Source organism: Haliaeetus albicilla, chromosome 7, assembly GCF_947461875.1.
Source record: "Haliaeetus albicilla chromosome 7, bHalAlb1.1, whole genome shotgun sequence".
Lineage (NCBI taxonomy): Eukaryota > Metazoa > Chordata > Aves > Accipitriformes > Accipitridae > Haliaeetus > Haliaeetus albicilla.
The window spans coordinates 6,386,850-6,411,685 of record NC_091489.1 but is presented as its reverse complement, the minus strand read 5'-3'; the positions used below and the strand labels follow the sequence as shown (position 1 = coordinate 6,411,685).

Sequence of the window (24,836 nt, the reverse complement as noted above, 5' to 3'; positions counted from 1 at the left end):
GCGGCGGAGCGCATGGTGCCGGGCAGTGCCGCTCCGCAGCTCGCTGAGCGGCCGCCCGGCGCCGCGGCTCTTTAAGCGGGAGGCGGGGCGGCCCCCTCCTCCCGTCCCGTCCCGTCCCGTCCCGTCCCACAGCCGCCGGCGACGCCGTGGCGGCCTGCGCCGGGCACCCCCGGGGCTCCCTGGGGACCCGCTGGCCCCCTCGGGCATGCGGCGCCGGGTCGCATCCCGCCAAGTCCCTCCATCCCCGCGGGGCGGCCCTCGGGGCTCTGCCGGCTCGCAGACCACGGCGGGGCATCGGCAGCCTCCATGCCAGGCTCCGGGATGCTCGACGGTGCCATATAGAATAATAACGGTGGATGCGGCGGGGAGGGGAACATCCCGCTTCCAAGCCTCGCTGCTGCCTTTGGCGGTGCAGCACGGCTGCGGGCAGCTGTTGGTGCAGGGAAGTAGACTGAGGAGTTAAGGAAAAGATGAGGCACCTGCTGTGCCCGGGCACCCGGCGCTCATCCAGCACATTCCTGCTTCTGCTTGGGCTCACTGCCAGTGGCTCTAATGCTTGGGGACATGATAGGTAGATCCCAACGCGTGACCTGGAGCACACTCCCACAGACACGTATAAGGAAACATGCATTGTACAAGCAGACATCTCATAGAAATGTTGGTGGGAAGGACCCTTTGGAGGCCTGTAGACCAAATTTCTGTCCCAAGACAAGTTGCTGTCAAATCTAAATAAGGATGGCTGTGACTTTGTCCAGCCAAGTCCTGCAGACCTTCAAGGATGCAGATCCCCACACGTCTCTGGGCACTTGTCCTATGGATGCACAACCCTCCAGGGGAAGCATTGTTTAACACCCAGCCTGATCCTCCCAAGTGCCATTGCACGAACTTTCATTGAGGAACTCAGCAACAAATTTCCAGAACCCAACAGTGGCCGTTGGGACAAATGTTAAGAAACATTTGTCTGAAAACACTCCCATAAAATCACAGGACTATGGAGACACGTATGTGGTAGGGCTCTAGATAGGCAGATAGACATAAGAAACCAATCTACCCAGGCAATAAATGAGAATGGCGACTTTGCCAAGCTGCTGGTGCATTGCTGCATTTCACACCCTCCTCCATAAGGTTGTATATCTGGGAAGTTTGCTTTGCAAACAGTGTAAATGTGTGTGCAAGGCTGTGAAATGCAGCACTTCCTAGTGACACTTAAAGAACTCCAGCTGAATTTGTAATTGCTCCCATCCCTGCAGCAGTATCCTCAAATGTCTCATGATGGGGAGGGTACTACTGAGACCTGTTCTCTACTACTGAGACCAGTATTGTTCTCTAGTATGTACTTATGCCTTTTTTTTTTTTTTTTTTTCCCCTACATAGGGGCTTCTCATGGCACCTTCCCAGGGCAGAGCATCTTTATAACTGTGCCTCTGCCTGGATGACAGCGATGGGCTGTCCCACCTCCTGCCTGCCTAACCCTGCTGCAAGGACTTGTGATTTTAGGAGAGGGATTAAGGTAAATTGGGACAACATTAACAGTCACAATCTCACACCAGTCCTGCTACAGTAAGAAGAGAAAGCCCTGTTCTCCTCCCATGCTCTGTCTTGAGTTGGGCCATACCCCTTCAACCATGGAGGCACAGGAGGTTGAACCGGATTGTTGTTTAGGAGGGGAAGTAGAGGAAGGTATGTGGCTGCATGTCAGAAAAATATGTGGCTTCATGAAGGGGGTAAGATGGGAGTCTCGGATACCATGAAAAATGGGGTGAAGAAGGGTAACCCAACTGTCCTCACCCCTTACAGATCTCCCCAACATATAGTACTCCTCACTGTCGTAGGACACTACTGACTCCCCATGGCCTTCCCTTTGAACCTGCTCTGCTGCAGCCTCGTATCTTAACCTTGTCGCCCAAATATTCAAGGAGCAGCAAAGTTCCATTTTGCCTACTCTTCTGAGAAGCTTTTCTCCTTTTCTGCTCTTGGCAGGGCTCATTAGGTATGACACAGACACTTGCTGATTTTGTTACCTCTGTTTAGGGGTGTTTGCATAAGAATGTCTTTTGACGCCATTTTTCACCAAATTGTATGATGGGGAGTTTGGGCTTGCTTTTGATAACCCTCTCATTTCTTGACTCATTTCTTGCTACCATGACAGCATTCAGAGGGTACAAGCCTAGGCATCAAGGAAGCATGGATATCAGTATTTGCTGAGAGCATACCAGAGAATGTAATTCTGCATCTGGGAACATTCTTCAGACGCAGTCTTCAGCCACAGTGCCCGGATGTCCCCAGCCAAACACCACCAGACCATGGGAGCAGTTCAGGAAGAAGGCAGCCACCTGCCTCCAAATCTGAGAGTGGAAACACATGGAGAACACCATGCCATGCTCACCAGCGTCACAATCAAGTCTTGATGTCTTTGGTAAAGAAGGCTACAGTGCAGCCTCTGCAGTCCTCCTGCTGGGATTTGCTCTCCAAATTCAAGTGCTCTGGTGCACTAGAGTCCCAAACCCTTGAGTACTAAAGCAGCCAAGGTCCCTTCTTCCAGACTCTTGGAGAAGCTGTGACACCATTAAGCCACGCCGAGGTGCTCAGCACTGCCTGTAGCTCTCACTGTATCAGAGGAGCTCCCTGGATGTTTGTTCCCTGTCCTGCGTCAGAACTGGCTTAGGGAAGTCCACTTTGTGAACCCTAGTGGGCAGACCAGAGTTCATGCAGCACCTCCGCCAGGTGGGTGCCTCAGAGTGGGTAGGAGGGGTGGTGGCGGCTCCTGGACAAAGCTGTGGCAGATGAGGTGCTTCTAGTAGTTCTGGCAGTTCTTGGAAGTCCAACACACGAGGACAGCTTCCCAGGCATGCCATGAAGCCTAGTGGAGGAAGGAAAGAGGCATAGACCCCACAGGACTATGCAACCCCACAGGGACCTGCTGAGGAAGGATGAAAAGGACTGGCCAGGATCCAGGTGATGAAGTGCCAGCAGAAGACTCTTATCTGTTGATGTATGAATCTTTCAATCCTAGACAGAGAATACATAAGGAAAGACCAGCTTACTGAGGGCTGCCAAGGGAGGTAGGCAAGCAGTGGTGGGGAAGAGGACACAAACACCTTTCTTGTGCCTCCTGGAAACTGTCTCTGATGTGAGGAAGGCATCTTCCTATACAGTTTGGAGGCTACAACTAAGTCAGATTTTCACATCTTTGACAGTATCTATTTATATTGGGAAAGTTAGTTGGCAGAAGATATTTGCCTTCTGGCTGGTGTGAAGGAGGGAATTTCAAACGGTATGTAAGGAGGTGGGAACTATAGGGCAGATGGAGGGAGCAGCCACGCTTCATGGTGTTACAGTTGGGGCCAAAAAGTCACAGCTGACTGTGCACATTACGGTCCTACTGAGGTAATGTCCGCAGTGAAGAGCTGTCAGGTGGAAAGGTCGATGTTCTGGGCAAGCTGAGCATGCTCTGATGCCCTGGAGAGGGTCTTTCTTGTAGGCATCCTGTCCTTCTTGGTCCTGTCCCCTTCTGCTAGCAAAGAGAAACCTGAGAGAGGTGGTGGGCTAAGGAAGGACAACCCTAGCTGTGCCTATTGCTTTTCTCATCTCAAGCCACAGTAGCAGGTCAACTGGAGATTAAGTCTTCAGCAGGAGGTGTCAAAGGGACAGCATGGGGGACAACATGAGCAGTCATCTTACCCCCCAGACCTCTCTTCCTTCTTGGCTTATTGGGGAGCCACTGTAGCAAGGCCACTACCCATAATTTCTGTCTAAGCCATGAGGTGTGGGATAGCCAAGCATGGGGAGGGAAGGTGCATCATGCAAGGAGTGAGGAGTACATTTGTAGAGGTGGTCTTGTGGAAAAATACAATGAACTTACAAGAGTTTGGTTGATCAGCGATGAGCTGGGTCAGAGGGAGGATAAAGTGAAGAGTAAGTTGGTGTCTGAAGCAGGGAAGAAGGTGTGAGGAGAGACACTGGGCAGACCTGGAGGAGGACAAGTTGATGGTGGAGGTGGGCATGAAGCAGCCCAAGGGGAGTGATATGGGTGGCTTAGCACATGGGTCAAGTAATGCTTTGTGCTGACAGCAGGAATGGAAGAGGCTTTGCCAGAGGCAGGGCTGAGGCTTAGATGTGTTGAAGACTTCAAAGGAGAAGGTTGTAACACATAAGGGGAAGGGAAAACTGGTGAAAGTAGGAGGGTAGCAAGAGTATCTGAGAGGGTCTACCTATATAGGTGAGAAGACTGTTCTAACTCCTCCATTTGTTCCACTGCACAGTGTAAGGCCAAGGCTTAGGCTTTGTCATGGAGTTCATAAGCCAGTAAAACCTATAAAAGACTGGAGAAAAAAGAACAGTTGTTTTCTGTCCTGGCATGTTGCTTTATCCCAGTTCCTGGTAGGGATGCTTCAGGACTTGTCATTGTAAGATCTCTCTTCAGTTAAATTATTTTATTTCAGAGCTGATTTGATCTGTACTGTTTTGAAAGCAGTTTTAGGGACATTTGCCAAGGCACAATGGTCATATTTCTTCTAAACCAGATAGTTTTCTGAGTCAACTGCTTCTTGCTGTATTCGCTGTCCTATAGTCATTTGAGCAAGTATCTCTATTAGTGGTTATTTCATACCTACAGTTTACGTAGGCTTTTTATCTATGGCATTTCAAGGACCTTTTATTTGAATTTCAGTTGCCACCTGGCTTTATTTGATTCACAAGAAAGAGGCATATACTGAAAGATTTTGGAGAAAAGGTATTTTGAGGGATGCATGAGAACCAAAGAAAAATTCTCACTCAATGTTTCTACATGCTGGAGTTTGTCTTCATAGGAATTTCTGATACTCAGATATTGACCATGTGTATTGGCAAAAACACACTTTCCTATCCAGGGGCTTTGCAAAACCCACCCCACTCTTCATCTAAGTTGTAAATTAGTCCACACAACCCTATCCTGATCAGAGAGCCTGGCAGCAGGTCCCATGCTTTGGAGAGGGTGTCCAGGACCCCATGAAATGACCATGGTTTGTGCATGTGTACTTAGCCTGCAAAACAAAAGCCCCTTCCTTTCTCAGCAGAAGAAAGCTTTGAGATGGGCCAGCACAAATGGTTTCAAGCATCTTGCTTAGGGACTGTATAACGAGACACCAAAGAAGAGGAGATGGATGGGGAAGTGAGACCACCATCAAGCCATGTCCTTTAACTCAGATGCAATTTTCTCTTGGCTTCTGTGGAGCACCGAGTTGATATGTCCCATCTCCAAGACCTAAGTGATGTTTCACATTTCTGTCATGTCCATAGGAATTTCATGCATCCCAAGAGACAGGTCACATCTTCTGCAGTACTTCATAATCTTAACACTGCAGTTAATGCTAATAACACTAGCTTAGCCACAGCATTTCACAGAGACTAGGCAGGATGTTTACTGTAACAAAAGACAAAAATTAAGAACAAGGCATGTCAGCTGATTCCCTTATATTCTGACATCCTCAGAGTTTGGGGTGTCATATGGCATGCCTGCCCTCAAAGTCTTCTCCTGATGTACCTTTGGCTCAGCTTGTTGCATGATCTTCTTGCTTCTGCTGAATTCAATTCCTTCTCTCTCACAGCAGTGTGAGTAGACATACTTGGACTGCAGCAAACATCCTAACCCCAGGCCATGGCACGTATTGAGTTGCAAGTGATCCTTTCCATGGTTGTTAGGAATTACAACCATGGGCAGCTTGGCAACTGCCCGAGTAAGAATTGCATTCATCCTTTTGATAGAACCCAGGTCTTCCAGCTGAAGAGTCCTAGACCACCCTTAGTAACGCCATCATTCAGTACCTTTGATTATCATCATCACATTTCCCAGTACCTGCTCTGATTCTCCTGGATCTTCATTGTCAATGAGGAGAGCAGAATAGCATGTATTCTAGATGTTTCCTGCCTTGGTCTCTAGCAGTAATTCCTGATGTTCTGTTCTCTATGATGACCATCCAGGAGATATGAGATGATATTTTTATAGAAGTCTGTACTTAATTAAGCACTTGTATATTGGAAACTCCTTGTCCATAAAGAGAAACTGGTGAATTAGCTCATATGTAGACATTCACATTGTAGACATGCTCCTATCATAAGACAGATCTCTCCTCCCATGTCCCATTGTGTTGCGTTATCCTGTGAAAATGGTGCTTTTTCCACCAGCTCTAAGCTAAGGAATAAATAGAATCATAGAATCATAGAATATCTCGAGTTGGAAGGGACCCATAAAGATCATTGAGTCCAACTGGGACTCAGCTGGGAAGTTCTTCCTGGCCCCTGGGAAGACTTAGAATCATTAAGCTTGGAAAAGACCTCTGGGTTCATCAATCCAATAAATACTCAGCTCATCACAGGTAATATTCTGGAGCACTGACTGCTTCTGTACTTCTTGACCTAAGCATTGCTCTGCAGCTTTACTAACACTCAACTGATCATGTACCTGGATGACTTATGTTCTTCCATACCTCACGCCAGTAGAAATGGCAGGAAACAGCAACTCTTGTCTGTGAGCAGTCTGATTTCATGGCGCTTTAAGTTGAGATCCAGGCACAGGTCAGCCCCCCCTCCCATCTCACATAGGAGTGCAATAGAACTAGGAAAGGTTTGGAGAGTTATGTCAAGGCTGGTCAGAGACAGAGAAGGGCGTCTGTGAAAGGAGCTACTGAGTAGGCTGAGATTCTTCAGTTTGGAAGAGACAAATGATGGGGATACAGTAGACATCTTCCAGACCAAGTGGCTGATAGAGGCTAGACAAGAACTTACAATTATTGGGGCATCAAATTAAGCCAGCTGGTGGCATTTAAAAAAAAAAACCAAAGCAAAACACACTGGATGCCATTCTTCACACAACCAAGATATTGTCACCAGGAGATGTGGGTCTGCAATCTACACCATGTCACAGAAGCCAAATGTTTGCATGCAGTTTAAGGAGAAACCATGTAGATTTATGGAAGAAAAAAAACCTCACTGTTACTAAAACCATCAACACTACCTTGGGCTGGGGAAGTCCCTAAGCTGAAAATTCTTGGCGTCTGGGAAATTTTTCAAGAGAAGAGTCTCTACGTGCACATTCTGTTCTTGTACTTTTCCCAAGGAATCTGCTTTTGCACAGTGTCACCACTGGGCATGAGCCAAACTGAAAATCTAAACAGAAAACTGGGAAAATTGGGAAACAGATCAGAAGAAAAATCAAATTACAAAGATGGCAAAAGTGGAAGCAAGGGACATGTGAAAGGATCAGAAATATGCAAAACTCTTCTGGAAATGCCCACTGCTCCCTGATGGCATCCAAGTAGCTGGTAGGAGCTTCCTGGTGTAGTCTTGTCTGGAGAGGCAACAGGGTCAGGGTCCAGTAGTTGGATCCACAATCACCTACGGTGGTGGGTAGTAGCCACATGCACCTACTTGTCCCATGGACAGAAGCTTAGCCAGAGCAGGCAGACACTGATGAGGAATCCAATGGCCCTGTGGGCCCTCAGGTGAGATGGATAGAGATAAAAGTGAGAAGCATAAGTGGGAGTCTCTAGAGGACCTGAAGGATAGCTTGCAGTCTTGAAGTACATGTTCACCAGAGTCTGCCTCTCACCACAAAAAGAAGCTGTGTGGGGGGTGCTATGAACTGCACTGTGAGCACACCCACCTTCAGCACGCTATGGTGGATTTTCCAACCTAAATGCTAGTCTGGACCTGATATAAACTGAAATCCTGGGTTTCCACCTTCCTTTGCCAGTGAAAGGTCCTGCCACTCTATGTCTGTGCAGCAATCCAGGACAAGGAGATGGAGTGATCAGATGTTCTTCAGAATCAGTTTGAACTGAGCCATCTTGGTGTTACTTGTCCAGATAAAATGGTGTGTTGGGCCATCCAGGAAGGCTGATGAGACTGAAGTCCAACAATGAAGCATGCAGAGTCAAAATGAGGGCTCAGCAGAGACTGCACAGCTGTATGATTCTTTTTAGTAGGGCCTGTTGCAATGGGACAAGGAGTAATGGTTTTAAACTAAAAAAGGGTAGATTCAGACTAGTTATAAGGAAAAAATTTTTTACAATAAGGGTGGTGAAACACTGGCATAGGTTGCCCAGAGAGGTGGTAGATGCCCCATCCCGGGAAAAATTCAAGGTCAGCTTGGATGGGGCTCTGAGCAACCTGCTTTACTTGAAGATGTCCCTGCTCATTGCAGGGAGGTTGGACTAGATGACCTTTAAAGGTCCCTTCCAACCCAAATTATTCCATGATTCTATGATTGCTCAAGATAGGAGAGAAGAGCAGGGTCAAGATAGCCCTTGCACCCTGGAGGAAACAGGAGAGTAGAGGGGAGGTCACCCATCCTTGGTCATGCCAAAACACTGTCAGTCTTGCTAAGGTCCTAGGAAAATGCAAACAGATCAGAGAGGCCTCCAAGGAGGTATCTTGGATGGAAAAGAAATCCTGATCATAATTAATATTCAAGCAGTCCACGTAGAGTTGCTGAGCTCCAACAGGGGAATCTGAGGATGCCAACAAGTGACAAACTGAGCCAGTCTAACAGCTCACTGCTGCCTGAAGAGGAATCACCCGTCCCTCCTTTCTTCATCCCCCTTCTGCTCCCAGCAGCAGTCCTGACCACTATTTTACACAAGCTCTTTTTTGCCATATTCTGAGTAATCAGTGAGCTCAACTAGTCCATGGAGAGCTCTGTGGGCACCAAGCTGGTTCCAGGTGGGATGTATGGGTACGCAGCCCTTGGTGGAGAGGCAGAATAGATGTGGAGAGCAGGCCTCTCCTTTTGTCAGCATTTAGCTGTTAGCTGAGCTCACACCATCTCATGGAGCTTCCCCTGAGAACATCTAGTCTCAGACCCACATGTGGCCTTGTAGCCAAACCCTTTAGCCACAGCATGGACTAGGCATTAGACCCCCTGCTCAGACTGAGCCCTGCACTGTCAGCATCTGAACTTAGGTGAGCAGAACCTTACCCAAAGTGTCTTGAATTCAACTCCATAGTCTTCAGTTTGGTCCTTTTTCCAGTTAACCCAGGTGTGTCTGCAACTCCCAGGTGCTGCACTGGCATAAGATAATTTTGCAGGTATGCACAAATTGTTATTTCCAAAGCACTTAACACACATCTCATCAGTCAGGTGCATTTTGATAGATGAGTCACGTTTAGGAAAACAAAATCCAGGGAGTGCAGCCAAGCAGGGACTGTGCTGCCCCTTACCCATCCTCAACCAGTGGGACCACGTTCCAAGTGTGGGATCAAGTCCTAGATCATATTTGAACCCACGTAGCTTAGCAAATACTTTCAGGAGTTGTGTTTTAAATCCTCTGGGTTTGCTTTAAACCACAGTTTCCTGGCCACATTGTGTGGGCTAGTAGCTAAGTGCACAGAGCTTTCTTTTTTCAATCATCAGCTGCACACTCCAGAAACTGCTCTGTGAAATAACCAAGGAGAAGACAAACAGCAATGCACAGGAGCAAGAAAGTGATTAAGAAGAAACAAAGAGTGAACGTGGCTGCTAGACTTGAGGGTTCTGAGAGCAGGAACGAACTACTAACAGCCTCAAATCAATCATTTGCTATTTCTTAGGCAAATAAATGTAAGTGGGGTAGAGCCTAGGAGACTTAGAGGCTAAACACTGTGTTGAGATTAATAGAAAAGAACAGAACAGAAAAAAAATTGGGGCTGAGAGGGAAGGTAGGAAGCATTGATGCAAACCCTGGTGAAGAAGAGGGGAGGGGTTGAAAACATTACTATTTAAGCTACAGCTTAGTAAGAAACAAAAGAAAAAAGCTATAAAAACCTACCTATATAAACCCTTCACACAGATTTGGTAAACTGGGCTCTGTTTGGGGATCTGCATTGCCTTCTTTTTGCAGATGGAAAAATGTTGCAGCCTGAACATTAGTGGTTCTGACTGTCTGAGAGGAAAATCTCTCCCTCACAAGGATGGCTCCACTTTGAGGTCTAAATGTGCAACCTAAATATTTAAAACTGGACTGAATGAATAGCAAACGTGAGTCCTGCTCTAATTCTGGAAAAGATCAAACTGCCAGGGCTGGGTTTTCTCCCTGTGTCCCATCTCTCGCTATGCTACCGTCTCATTGCCAGCAGGTGGTACTGTGCCCCCAAGGATCACGCAAGGAGCAAAGCCTCCTTTGGCGGGGCTTTTCCAGGAGAAATCTTTCCAAACAATTGGGAAGGGTGTTCGCTATTTTCCTCTGCCCTACCTACTCACCCTACCACTCTTGGAGCCTTTTTCTCCCCAAACTGCTCTTGCCCTGTGCTCCTGAGATGAGGCTTGTGGGGTGCAAGTGTGTCCGCTTGCAGGGGGAGCTCCCATCACCCCCCAGTGACACTAACCACACAAGTGAGTGTTAACTTGGATTTTGCTTCCCCTCCATCACCTGGAGCACTTCCATCCCAGAGAGCTGGGGGAGATGGGGTGTGATGGGCTAGTCCCCTATGTATGGTTCTTCCAGAATAGTTGTCCTCCTGCATCCTCACAGTTGGGAGACCCAAGTGATGGGCACTGCCAGGTACCCAAGGCCTCAGGGAAGGTGTTTTTAGGGATATAATCTGGTACTTGTGCTTTCCTGAACAGCCCGGGTTTATTTGCGGTGGGACCAGGAAAGCATCATACACAACCCAGTGCCTCAACTCAGATCATGAATGGACATGCTATGTTGTAATGCTACATGGTCAGCTGTGGCAGGTCCACTGGATGGCACTGTCCCCCACACTCCCAAACTCTCTGGCAAGTCACCCTCATCCTATCATGCTTATTCCCCAGATCACAGACCACAGAGAGCATAGGTCGGATGAAGCTGCTCTGCAGGTCAGCAGTAGTTACTGCACCACCTGCATTGCATTTTAGGAGAGTCTTCCTTTAAAATAAAGATGGTCTTTGAGAAACACTAGTAATTGATCATCAGCCACTGGTTGCAAAAGTATGAGCAGGACACAATATGCTGCACATTCCAGTTCTGATACATATACATTCTTGCGATCTTGGAGACAGCGCTACTCCAATACACAGAAAACCTACTCATTCCTGCATGCACTTTCCATCAAAAATGTGATAACAAAACAAAAGGGGCAATCTATGAAGGTGGCACTGATGTAAAGAGAGATTACACCCCCCCCCCCCCAAAAAGGTTATTTTTACAGCAGCTTAGCTGTGATTTACCACTTAGCCCACAAACAGGATACCAGGATAACTGAGGGAGTAACCCCAGGAGGGGAACATGTGGCTGTGATGACACTGTGACAGAGAAATTTAAGCCACAGCAGTCACCAAGGAAGGCCTGAGGAGCCCTCACCACTCTCTCTGGACTAGGAACACTGTGGGATGGGTACAGAAGGACTGCACTGGCTGGGGGTTGCTCCAGCTGGCTTTTTATCTTGTTATGGAACAGAGGTGGATCTACAGGGATCAAAAGCGAAGCTCCAGTAGCTTTTTAGCTCCAGGAAGCTCCAGCTTCCCCTAGCAATAAGACCTCCATGGGTGGTACGCTTGCCAAGCTACATGACAGGAAAGATGATGCTCACACACTCTGAGGGATGCAAGTTCCTTTTATTTTTGTCTGAAGACAGCAGGCAAGATTGTCCTCAGACACTGCAAAAGTACTAAAGACAGAGCCTGGAAATTATCAGCTGCTGTGCAAAGCAGGACCATGGTAGGAGCTAAGAAATAAAGGCCCGTTTAGGTGTTAGGAGGATGGGATGCACAGTTTTGTGTCCAGGGAGCAGCAGTGGGAATGGGAGACATAGCTACCTGGAACACTAAAATCTGACAAAAGCAGGCAAAAACACATCTACAAACACCTGTCCAAATAATTGTCAGTTGTTGCAGCTGCTCTTCATTTAATGATATTAACGTGCCTTCATTAAAGGTAGGCTCCTCCTAAGCTGAGAGGTTCATCACTGGGAATGGGGCAGCTGATCAGACATCGTTCAGCTTCTGGCAAGCAGGCAGTGTACATGTCTGAATTTCTACTGTGATCCCAGGACTGTGCCCACTTTCAGGACAGCTTCCAGGGGACATAATTCTGCTTGCATCCTGCACAGTGTTTAGCTGGCCAGCCACACGCCTTACCCGCTCCATGGAGCCTGGAGCAGGATCTTGGCTTTGTAACCCATCGGTCGGATACTCCCGTAAAGGTGTTCTGGACTATTTAAGTGTTCTGTGTTATTATCATGCACAAAACCTAAACTAAATAGTTAATTAACTTGTAAAGCAATACAGCAGCATCAGCTCCTAGAAGTGCTGGTGGGAAGGAACCTCTGGAAGTCTCTAATCCAACCTCCTGCTGAAAGCAAGATTAAATCCAGAAGGTTTCCCATGGTTTTTTCTGCCTGAGTCTCCGAAACCTCCAAGGATGGATATCCCACAGACTCTCCAGGTAATAAGATCCCTTCAAACACAGTTCTGGGTTTAAAAAGAAACCCAAGAAGCTGACGGAAACAAACTGAGGTCTGCACAATCATATCAACTCCATCAGTCCAGCCCCCACATCAGCACTTTGACCCTCCAGACCCATTCAGTGTTTGGGTCCAGGAGCAGCTCTGCTCTCAGCAGCCGAAGGCTGAAGGGTGAGAGCCAGAAGTGGATTACCTATCCGCGCCTGGCCTCTCCCCTCTGTCCCTCTGCCCCACTCATGTCACAGCATCTACCACCACAGCTCCGTACAAGAGGGGGAAATGGGCTCTGGAGCAATGTTCTAAGGGTTGGGGGGGAGAGCAGATCCCAGCCTTGGTCACCACCCCATGTCCCCAGCCATACTTGCTCCTTCATAGCTCACCATGGCACTCACAGCACCAAAGGTCCAAGAAGACCTGAATACCCCTGATAACATGTGTCAAAGGAAAATTGGGCTCTGTTAACCCAGCTGAGTCCAGCTGGCCAGGAGGTGAGTGCTGCAAGCAGAGATATGCTTTGCTCCCAGGGCTATGCTATGCCTGCAGGAGACTCATTTCTCTTGCTGACACCTCTGCCTTCCCTTTGCCTTTTTGTCCCTTGTGTATAATATCAAATGGGCCTGAGCAGGACTTTTTGTAGCATATTACACTATGGGCTGGAAGTGCAAGTATCCAGCACCAACCCCATGATGAGGAAGACCCAAGAGCATAACCGGAGCACTACAACACAACTTTGGGTCTTGCATCATGCAACTGAACACTGGAGAAATTGGAGGAGGCAGCACAGAGCTGAATTTATCCCTTTCACTCTAATTTCTGGCATTTGGTCAGCCAGATCCCTCCCGAAAACCCAAGCTGTGGCAAGCAAGAAAACTGTCTCCAGCTCCCCTGGAAAAGGTCTTCAGCCCCCCTTCCTTATGGAGACTGTTTCGGTGCAGGGGCTGGTGTGACAACAGACTGCGTGAGCTGTTTATCAGCTCTGAACACAGAAAAATTTCATAACTACAGAGGAAATGGGGGTGGCGCATTGCAGTGGGGGGGAATAATGGGCTGAAAGAGGTAGCGGTCTGCCCTGCAGGGATGGGTCCCCAGGGCAAAGGGTGCACAACTTGTCCTAGATTTTTTTTTTCCCCTTTTTTTCCTGAGATCCGAATGTATAATTGCAGGAGGGGACAAGGGGGAAAATGAGCTGAAGACTCGTAACTGCAGAGGCCGGTCCCTGTGAGCAAAGGGCCACATGTCTCCTTTTATCGCCAGCCATAATTCCCTCCTTGGCTCAAAGGCGGCTGTGAAAAGAGCAGGACTGGTTCAAACTTCCTTGGGGTCTCCGTGGCAACCAGCCCTGCAGGAGCCTTTTCTTCCTTTCCCCCCTTTCCTCTTTTGTTGTTGTTGTTGTTGTGTCATTAAAACTTCCCGGATTGAATCCCCACCAGGCTGCTCTGCAGGCACCGCTCCAGACCTCCTGCCTGCCTCCAGCCAGCTGCCCTTGCCTTTTCTCATCCCGTGGACCAGCAAAGCTCAGACCCAGCCCAGCAAAGCCCAGTCCAAACTCAGCCCCAGCTCAACAAAGCCCAGACTAAAACCCTAGTCAGCCAAGCACTGCCCAGCTTCCCATCAGGATATTTGTCCCATCCCCCCCACTTTGTCACTCCCCAGTATTTTATCTTCATACAGTTCAGCCCAACATCCTCATAGTGATCGAGCAAACATTGTGCTTCTCTGATCTTTCAGGCTGAGCTGTCTCAGAAGGGCATGGAGTAATCCAGACCTGGCATTCCTGCTTTGCGTGCCCACACGTAGCTGAACCAGGCCAAGTCTGAGCAGAGCCCCTCTTGCATCAAGTGTTTGGGCACAGCAAGGGCTGCTGGGGACCTGCAGAGCACCGTGGCCTTGGATAGTCAAAGTCTTGGCCATGCACAGCAATGCCAGATCCAGCACAGATCTCATACCTGCTCTGTGAATGCAGGTGATAACCCAAGATGCAAGAAAGACTGAGATCTGTGCCATCAACTGTTACCTTTGGCAGTACCATTAGCATGGGGAGTGCAGCCCCTTGGAGCCATGTAAAAAAGCAAAAAATATTGCTTACACCTTCTCTTGTGTTGTGCTGGCTGTGCTGGACTGCGACACATCCCTGCTGGTATGCTCAGGACTGGGGTGTGAGTAGATGGGGACATTATGGATGGGCACTGCAGCTTGGGCAGGTGGCAGAGTCTCAGCAAGGAGAAGGTCTCCAATCCTAGCTGTGCTCCAGTGGCGGTGCCTACCCTTGCCCTACAGCATGGCTGACCAAACAGCCCAGGAGATATGCAACACTGATGTAAATGCATGCAGCTCCTTTTGCTCCAACAGCACAAGCACTTGCCTACATCAGAGGGCCCCATGACTTCCAGCTACAACATCGTGGAAAGTCACAGCCTGCAGCAAAAAATAGCTGATCGCATTTTTTATTGTGTATTCTCCAGCCTCCACGATATTGCTAGGCTGGAGTCTTGGAAAGGAAGGAAAGAGAGGAATGATGCTGCTCCCTTTGCTCTCCATCCCTCCCCCCCGTCCCCAGGATGCATTCCTCCAGATGTCAAGGTAGACAGAGCTGTCTTCAAACGAGCCCAAGACCTGGGGCATAGTTTCTTCATATGCTCAGCTAGTCCAATTAGTCAGATTTACTGCAGTTGTGAAAGGCAGCTCAGCCTCTCACGTAGAGCAAGGCTGCCCTCAAACACATAAGGTGTAAAACTGCCCTTCTCTACACAATTTCAGAGAGACAATATGCACTAGCCTTACAGTGCTTTTTATAATGGACCTGTTCCCCAGAAATCTCTGGGACTTGCCTTGAGGCTGCTTCCCCACCAGCAAGGCCTTATGTACCTATGACCACTGATCTACACATGCTCATCCACCCTCAGTCATCTACGCTTGCTCACATTCACCTACGTATAGACTACGTATGTACACGTTGGCAACCAGGGCTCTACACATACTCAACCACTCTAGTCATACCTCTCCTGTATCCTGAGATATTGCTTCAAACTGATGAAAAGAATCACATCATTGTGCAAGAAATCCTTCTGAGACCTTTTCCACTGGGCATTAGCCTGCTCATAGTGGCTCAGGTGAAGACTGAACAGAACCCTAAACATTATCTGGCAATAATTTTCCCACTAACAACTGATGGCTGATGAGACAGGTGTCCTACCCTACCAGACTCAGATCTCCCTTTACTTCAGAAGACAGTAGGGATGACTTGGATAGAAGAACAGAAGTTTAACAGAGAAGACTTTGAAGCTTCATCACAAGTACTGCCCCTTTCTAAGCACATTGTTGAAGCAGTGTCCCCACATGATGCAATGTGGGCTAACACTATTTCAGGCAAAACTGTGCCAGTCAAACATAATATTTATGTCCTTGTATTTACTGAAGTTTGTGATGGGTTTCATTGCTAGTTCTCTATGCTCAAAGTTGTCATAGTCACTAAAAAAACCATGCATCTTGGGGCTTCGTTAGGTGCTTTTTTTTTTTTTTCTGAACATCTCCATGGCAAGACAGAGATCTGAAAATCTAACCAGAGTTTGAGCTGTGAGGTGCTATAGGAATTTTAGTAGGTGACAGTGAAAGAAAGATGTTTTTATTCAGTCTGTAGCAGCTCCAGTTCAGTGGCACACAGGCACTGAGATGAAGTGTCCTTAGAAGATTTCCGTCTTACCAGCAATGGTGGAGGAACCAGCAGTTAGCATTTCCACTTCACATATTTCCTATGATTTCCTGGCCACAGAACAAGATATATGTGAATAAAAAGGAGGAGAAAAACTAAACCGTAGGGAGCACCATTTATCATTCATTCTGCCCTTCAAATACAAGGACTGGGATTCCAGCTCTGTTCATATGTTCATCTGCTTGCTATTAATTATTAAGCCTGTGATTCATAGCTGTCCCTTGATGTCCTAGCTCAGGCCTGCACAAACAGCAGGTGAGCCAGTTCCCTCCTGAAGGAACTAATAGAATATACACAGAAGCAATTCTTTCCCAAGTTTTGCAAGCAAGAAATACAGGGACAGGTAAAGAACCTGGGCCATCAAAATCATACGAGGAGTCATCAGCAAAGTTGAGAACACAAACAAAGTTTCTTGAGCTTGGATATGACAACAGGTACTACAACACGTTACTCCACCAATGTTTTTAAAATGTAATCTTTTGTTTCTAAACAAACAAACAAACAAAAACAGAACTCCCTGTCCCTTAGCCACAAGACATGGGATACTGCAGCAAAAGTTTGGTTTAAAAGAGTTTCTGCCATCACTAGAAGACAAAAAATACCCTAACTGCAGGATTTCTATACCATGAGCTTAGAATAGTTTACAAAAAAATGGAGTGAGGTAAGGCTATTTGCATTTTAAAAAAGCCATAAAGTTATTCCTAAAACAATAAAAACAATGATAAAGGGGTTTGCTAAACTCGGAGCTTTCCATTGCCATCATCTCAACAGCCACCATACCTTCGGCGAAAGCCTGATTTTCCTCTGCTTTATACCTGTGTCTTCAGCAAGGGGAATTTTAAAAAAAAATATCAAGCAGAAACAAGATCCTGGTGCTCACCTGAACAGGTGAAGATCCATTTTCCTATAACAGTAGATACTTTTCCCCTGTGTCTCCCTGTCCTGTAGGCACCTAACAGCTCTACACATGAACTGCAGGCAGTGCTCCACTGGACATAACAGGCAGGCAGACGTGAAAGGCAGCCTTCCTGCAACCCTGCAGGAGCTGTGAGCTTACTTGGAGGTAGCATTAAAGCTTTGCTGGAGTAAACATGGAGATGAAGCACCTAACAGGAGTGAGGGGTATGCTAGGCTGGTCCATGCAATGTCAACATGCTGGAGCATACCCCCCCAGATCATTGGTGGTAGAGCACATCGAGAAGATACATGGAAATACACAAAGTTTATCCTGTCCGAAGATCAGAAGTGATATAATATCCATCGAGGCCCTTCTTTAAATCGCTCTGCTTAGGTGTTAATACAGGATTGCTCTTTCCAGGTAGCGATTGCGTTGGTGAGCCCAGCTAACATGAATTGAGATACGAAGAACCTGAAAGAGCAGAGGAGGACAGTCTGCTAGAGCCAGAGCGAGCAGAAGATCTAGGAGAGAGGAGATTTGGCCAAGAAAACTGAGGAACAGGTTAAGTTTAGAGAGAAATATAAATGTTACCAGTCTCAAGTTAGCAGCAAACACAGCCCTCAGAAACACGCAGGATTTCAGTAGTTTAAGATGGAAGGGACTCAGATGGCTCATTCACACTTTGAGGAAGGATTCCTTCAGCTCTTTACATACTTTTTAATAATTACTTACTTTAGGACTGATGACTAGAGCCATCGAAGAACAGATTTGCTATTTTACCTCCACTTTAGATACTAAGACCAAAATGTAGGTCTTCAAAACAACCAACTCAGCTGCTTCTAAGCCTTGAAACCCCTTAAAAGACCATGGTCCTGAGGGACCCACCTTCTCGGTTTCTGTTTCTGGCCATGCCCAGAAGTGCCCAAATGTGCAATTCAACGTCTAGCACCCAGCTAAGCCACCCTCCACCACTGAACCGGAGTCAACCTGCAAATCAAGCACTCTGATGCCATTGCTTAGTGGGGCACCATGGATCACTGGTCTTGTACTTTCCCTGCCTTCCCCAACACACCAAGTCAGGTGTCTAAACCCTCCTCTGTCAGGTCATCCCAGGTCATCCATCTCTTGTCCTTCGCTGTGCGGTTTGAGTCATCCTCTTCACATCACACTGACCATGGGGTAATTCCAGCAAGGGCAACTGAACCACATCAGGAAGGGTTTGAGTTCCTGGTGTCTCACACTCATCGGTGGCTTGGTATGTTGAAATGCATGCCGAGAACAAATGCAGGAGACTCCATGGTCCTGTCACCTTCCCCAGGCACTTGGTTTCTTCCTGATGGTAGATTCTGATGGAGAAAGGACGAAAAGCTAAAAGAAGGAAAAGTTACAAAAGTTAGAGCACCAAGGGGAAGGAGAGGCATGTTTTCAACATGATTACAATTTTCTTTTGCTGGAGTGTTGTGAGAATAAACCAAAGGATCCCTTTGGATGCCTTGGCACCTACAGTGGTTGAGTTTGCAGTACCACAATGTTAGCACAATACAGAAGGACCTTTATACTGACATTGTAAAGGCAACAGGACTTTTCCTGAGCAGCCAAACCTCTAACTTCCTCAATGTTTTTCATTTCTGGGCATATTGAAACTGGTCTATAAGAGTCAATATTGCCAAACTAGACAGACTGATGTGATTGAAAAGACCGCCAGTACATAAAACTGTCAGTCATCAGCACAAGGAGGTATCCATGAGTGAAATTTTGAAATTGTACTCTTTTGGATAACTGTCGTTTGCTCTTAGAAATTACATTTAAAATTAATGTTTGCTGTAGAACTTATAAATATTTGTTCAGGCTAGCATGAAATATCCCCAGGATAATTTTTGCATGTACACATCAGATTTTCATTTCACAGCAGAGAAGACTGAAAGTAAGTCTCTTCATTTCACAGACAATGTAGTCTTCATGGCTGTGAGACAGGTCATACTCCTTGGTGAGACATGCCTGCCATTTTAAGGCTTTGGGGATCTAGGCTGATACAACCGAAGACACAACTGAAACCTGCCAGTATTTTTCTACTTACTTTTTCTACTTATTTCAGTAGGAGAAACTTGGAGCCAAGAGTCACTATGAGTCATGTGTGAACAGGGCTAGAGACAATAAGGACCTTCTACTCACAGGATCTCAAAGCCGAAGCAACTGCAGACACACTCAAAACACAGTCTCTTCCCAAAAGGTAGGCCAACATGAATTCCTTATGATGATGGGACAAACAGTCCATTATGTTCAGAGCAGACAAAGAGAGCAATGGATGGGAGAAATTAAAAGGTGTGGGAGGACAGGCAACCCAAGAAACTTCATCGGATACCTGTCAGAGACTATAAAGAGCTTTCCCTTGACTTTAGTGTGCTTGGGATGAAATCTTTACCAACGTGCTGTTCATCTTTCAAAACCTCTCTGTGGCCACATCAATATGATGTTGGGCAGTTACTGGGGTGTGGGTGGGTGCTTTAGCATCTCCGCTGCTTTTGGAATGCAGCCCTTCCTGAGGCAACACTGAGATCTCTGCCCAACGCACAACAGCAAATAAAGTCTCTGGAGTTTGGGTCTTAGGTCACTTTTCCCCACTTGGTTGTCTGCAGAGGAAGCACTTTGTAGCTTGTTATTGGCTTGATTTATAAATCCTAACATCAAGAAATAGATAAAGAACACTTTGTATTGTTCCCCAATGTCTGACGGACAGAAACATCCCAGCCACCAAGACCTTGATGATGGTCTCCAACCAATCATTCAATTCAGATTTCAAAAGCTTTCCCCAATTAGATTTCTGCAGTATTGGGGATTTTTGTCCTCTCTATGGGATGTCAGTCACCTGTAGTATCACCTGAGATATCTCACTTCAGTCTCTCCTTTTGCTGCCTCTTTAACAGTTTGACATTTTAATGACAGAAATTCTCTCGCTCAGTACCTTTAAAGCTTATTCTGTTTGTGCAGCTCCAAAACATCCACTGATAGAGGTACAAACCTGTGCAGCAATTTGAGGTCTGCTTTTGCTAGATAGACTTACAGGCTCTTTAGTGGCAATTCACATACTCCATGGCTTATTTTAACCGGTAAGATAAAAGTGCCTGTGACCATTCCTGGAACCAGAGAGACAGGGACACAGGATTACCTTCATCCATCCTGCTAAATTCACTTAACCTCCAGAAGAGGTGGGTCACATCTTAAGGCTCTGTTTGGAATAGTTCCTGTTCCACACTAACCTCAAATTGTGACTAAAATTTCTTCAGAGCTGTGCAAGTTGGCCAGGTCAGGCCCATGCTTCATAGCTAAAAACATGGACAATAGAGTTCAAGATCTGGGGAAGATTCCCAGGTAGTGTTTAATTTAGTGGAACAGATTAAATCCATGTGTCTCCAAATGCTCATTTGAAAATCATTGCTTTCTAAAACCCAAGTGATTGCATTCAATAAAACATAGCTTGGTGCCAGGTGAGAGATTTGTCAGGATAAGACTACACCCAATATACCCTTTGGGATTTGAAATCCCACAAGAGGAACAAGCCATGTTTAACATCTATGATGGGTCATAGACAGCTGGAAAACCCATTGGACTAAGCCTGGAGAAGCGTGGCCCCATAGTCCTTGTAGCAGATGCAGGGACTGATGCAGAGGTAAGGTGCGGAGCGAACAGCCAGTGGATGTCCTCTCTTGGTTGCATGATGGCCAAGAAACCAATTACCACTTATGAGAACAGCTCTGCACTAACTCAGTGTCCAAATACACTAAAATCTGTAAGAACTGGGAATCAAGAAAGACACAGGCATGAGGCAGGTGCATGCCAGTAATTAAATAGCAACAAGGAATGCATTTGTACCCAGAGCCTTAATATCAGGAGAAGGTCTATAACTTTCAAAACCATGAGATGCATTTGGCTGCCCAAGATAGGACCTTGGACCTCTGTTATTAGCCACTGCTCTGCAATAAATTTATTTGATGGCTACTCCTAAAGCACCTGGGCAGCTCCACTGCAGGCAATAGACCTGTGATTTCTGAGGATGCTTTATGAGCAAAATCAACTTTTTTAACTTCTCTCATGTCTTTGTCCCATTCTGTTGAGTCATCCCCTAGATTGGCTACTCTGACACAATAGCTCCTGTAAAAACAGTGTCTTTATGCAATAACAAGGATTTTCAAGGAAAATCTTTGTTGGGTCTATTTGCAACATGCAACATCTTTAGAGAAGTGATACTGCTTGTGATTTTTTTTTAATTATTATTACAATTATGTGTGTGGTTTTTTGATAATATTCTCATCTTTCTGTATCCAGAGATGCACTTCACAAGAAATTCATTAATGGGACATCTTCCCGTCTGCCTGCTCCACTCTTGCCATGACATGGCATTTTTTTCTCACTAGAGAACCAGGCTGCCACTGCTTCCCCTGTCCATCCACCCCACCCACCCACTTTGAAAAACCTGGGCAGTGCAGATTTCATTTAAAGTTTATAACCATTTTTGCCCACATGGCTCACATCAACACTTTCAGAGGGGTATTCTGCCTCTTTGGTGCTCCCATTAGCTCTGCCTCCTGCAAGGGTTAATGTTCACCTCCCTCTCCATCTAAAGAATAAGTTGTCTATCTCACCCCCACCGTGAGATTAAGCGCTTCACCCTTACCTTGCAAAGTGTTGGCATGCCAAGCCAGAAGCAGGGTCTGTGCATCCTGGGTTTCTAAGTGAAATTAAAAACAAAAATTAAAAAATTTTAAAAAACAACAAAACAAAACACGGAAAATCTCACTGCCCCAGTAAAGTCTCTTGCAAAGAGGTTTTGACTGTGGAAGCGAGGGCTAGGAACAAAGTTGTGGGGTGGAGGGGGAGGAGAGCATGATTGACAGCCCTGAGCTGAGACTCATCCCTTACCTTGGGCCATGCGGTCTGATTGGCTGCCTGCTGACATCCCCAAGCCCTGCACTTTTTAATAGACGCTTTTGGATGATCTACAGGGAAAAGGCTTGGAGAGGTGTGTTTCTGACAAGCCAGAAAGTCATCCGCACTACAAGGGACTTTGTTTAACTCTTTTTCTTTTTTTTTTTTTTTTTTTTTTTTTCTGGAAGGAGGGAGATTCTTCATTTTCTCACTTAATGTTTTTCTGAAAACTTCGCTGAGATTTTCCCCTTGCACCAGCCTGGACTAATGGATTACCACCTGCTTGGACTAATTTTATCTTTTCTCTTCAACGGCACAAAGGTCTTAGCCGGTTACCCAATTTGGTGGTAAGATTTATCTCGCCCCCCCCCCCCTTCCCTCTTTCTATGATTGATTAATGAATTAATTAATTATTAGTTATGGGATTTCTGTGTATGCATGTTCCTTCATTTTCACCCTTCGCCCTGCTGAGCTGGCCACGACTGCATGTTTGATTCTAAGCATAATTTCTTCAGATTTGACCAGTAATTAATGAAAAGTTTGGGGGTTATTATTAAAGGGCAATGTCTAGGTTTCCCTTTGCGCAAATGGAGTCTTCCCCACCACTCTTAATTTCTCCATTTTCGTCACTGTAGCAATAGGCATTTGTTTTAGATGTAAAAAGATGCATTTTTATTTTCTTGTGCAATAGGAATTTGGTCTGTTGCATGACTGTGTAGCAGGTATTTTCTTCCTTTCCATTAAATTATGATCAATTCTTTAAAAAAAAAAAAAATTTATTTTCTTTTTGGCTGCTGCAGTTTTTGGACTTCTTTCTCTTCTTTTGTTGTATTCTGTTATGTGAATTTAGTCCGGCAAATAAGCTGAGAACACAAATGGCACCTGAGAAAATATTCGTTAGTAAAATTCCTCAAAGATGGATTTTGTTCTTTTTAATTATGGAAAGGTCACTTATTTCCTTGCACCAACAATAAAAATATTTTTTAAAAGAATTGGTTATTTCTTATAATATGGCTGATAAGTAACCTGAGTTACTTATTTTAAAAATAAATATAACAGTATATAAATAAATATATTAACAAAATGTAATTGGAAGCACTTCAGAATAAAAAATACAGAATAAAACATTTCAGGTCATTTAAACACAGCAGACAGTGAGTTGCATAACAGAATATTTCAGTTAATTTCTCTCTTTATCCTGTAGGATTTCTCATTGGATTATATCTTGTTAAGTTTCTGTATGTGCCAGGTAGGGGCTGTAAACCTAATGATCTGTAGGGCAAAGAGGGAGATGTTGGAATTTGGTGCTACTGAGATTCTTGGGTTATTTTCGCCTTTCCAGAAAAGTCTTTTTTTTATTACTGAATTAAATCCTTTCAGTGCCAACATGGAGATGGCAAGAAGTAGGTGGGAGTGAACTTGGAAATGGACTGCCATGTCTGGGAATATTTAGAAATCAGAAAGGAAAAGACGAATTTTTTTTAATAATCTGCTTATTACCGTGGACTTTGAGAATGAAAATGTGCAGTTCCAGTAGAGAAAGATTGAGAATACAATGAGAAGTCCATGCTCAGGAAACGTTTAAAAGCTACGCAGGTTCATGAAATGGCTAAATCACAGCATGTTTTCCTGAAGAATTAAATTATTTCCTCGCCCTGAGCGTGGCTGCCTAACTTCAGGACCTAAGCCTGGGGCAGGGGAGCCTACTGAAATATAGGCAGCATCACTTTGATTCTTTATATCCCTTTTCTCCTTCATCTGGGGACCAGCGTGTCTGAACGGGGGTGCGCGGTGGGTTGTAGAACAGGTCAAAACTGCACGGCTGGATCTAAAGGCAAGAATCTGCATGGGGCAACGATACCTTGCCATGACATCAGCTCTCCCAGGGTCTCACCAGCTCCTGACCTTCCCCAGGCTTTGATATAAATCAGCATTTAACTCCTGAATCAAGGAGGATTTTGACTCTCAAAGCGAGGAACCAAAATGTTCTTGACGAAAAGGTCTGCTTTATCCCCGTGAAGCAAAAATGTCCCCATGAGCAAAATGTCTCTCCCCGTTTTCAGGAGAAGACACTGCAGACAGGTTTCTGCCCCATGTCCTTGCCTTCTCCAAAATCCCTACAAGTTCACCCGAAATGAACAATACAGAGGACATGTAAGACAGAAACACCAGGAGCATGGCAAGCAGCATCCATGGGAAAGGAGGGAGTCGAACAAGCTATCCGCAGTATGTCATTCAATAGATCTGTATCTTGCATATTTTTTTGTGATTCTGGCAATACCAAAGTGCCAGAGAGTCGCTGCTGCACTGAGAGGATGTGATGAGGTGCCCCACATAGGGTTGATGGGCTATCAAAAATGGCATAGGGTTTTAGAGGTTTCTTGAAGGCTGAGGGAGTAGAAGGGCAGAAATATCTGGGCCAGGGCTCCCCGACTGCTCAGGCAGAGACAATGCTTCCCACAGCACACAAAATTAAGTATCTCCTTCGGTCCCACTGAAGGCTTTGAATATCTGCTCTGTGAAGCTGAGATCTTTTGTACAGTGTGCTCTAGCATGAGGCGATATATACTCTTAAAAAAAAAAAGCATGCTTTTCCAGTTGTCTTCCTGATCCTCTGATCTTTAGGCAGGCACAGAGCAGAGTTTGGGGGATAAGTCCCACTTGCAGGGTTCAACATGCCACAAAACAGGGGGAGGGAAGCAAAGATGGGGCACAGCGTCAGCCCAGTCCCCTGCGCTGGGCTTCTGCACCCCTCCAGGCCAGGCTGGACAGGAGATCATCAGTGCTTCCTTATCCTCAGCTAAACCCATCTCTGCTAAATATGAGACTTTCAGGAAGACTGTTCATCTTGCAGGACCCCAAGACTGCTGACAGACAGTGCCCGGTCCTGCTGGTGCAACATTTCTG

At 46.1% G+C, this 24,836-nt stretch overlaps 1 protein-coding gene across 1 annotated transcript in view; it reads left to right on the top strand.

The window, feature by feature from the left end:
• The first annotated feature begins 21,791 nt into the window (after positions 1 to 21,791).
• The window catches only part of WNT3 (Wnt family member 3), a 53,353-nt gene continuing 50,308 nt past the window's right edge, over positions 21,792 to 24,836 (top strand). The window contains exon 1 of the mRNA XM_069786835.1: positions 21,792 to 22,276. Coding sequence (XP_069642936.1) covers positions 22,197 to 22,276 — 80 coding nt within the window. The 5' untranslated portion in view covers positions 21,792 to 22,196. The remainder of the gene's footprint in view (positions 22,277 to 24,836) is intronic.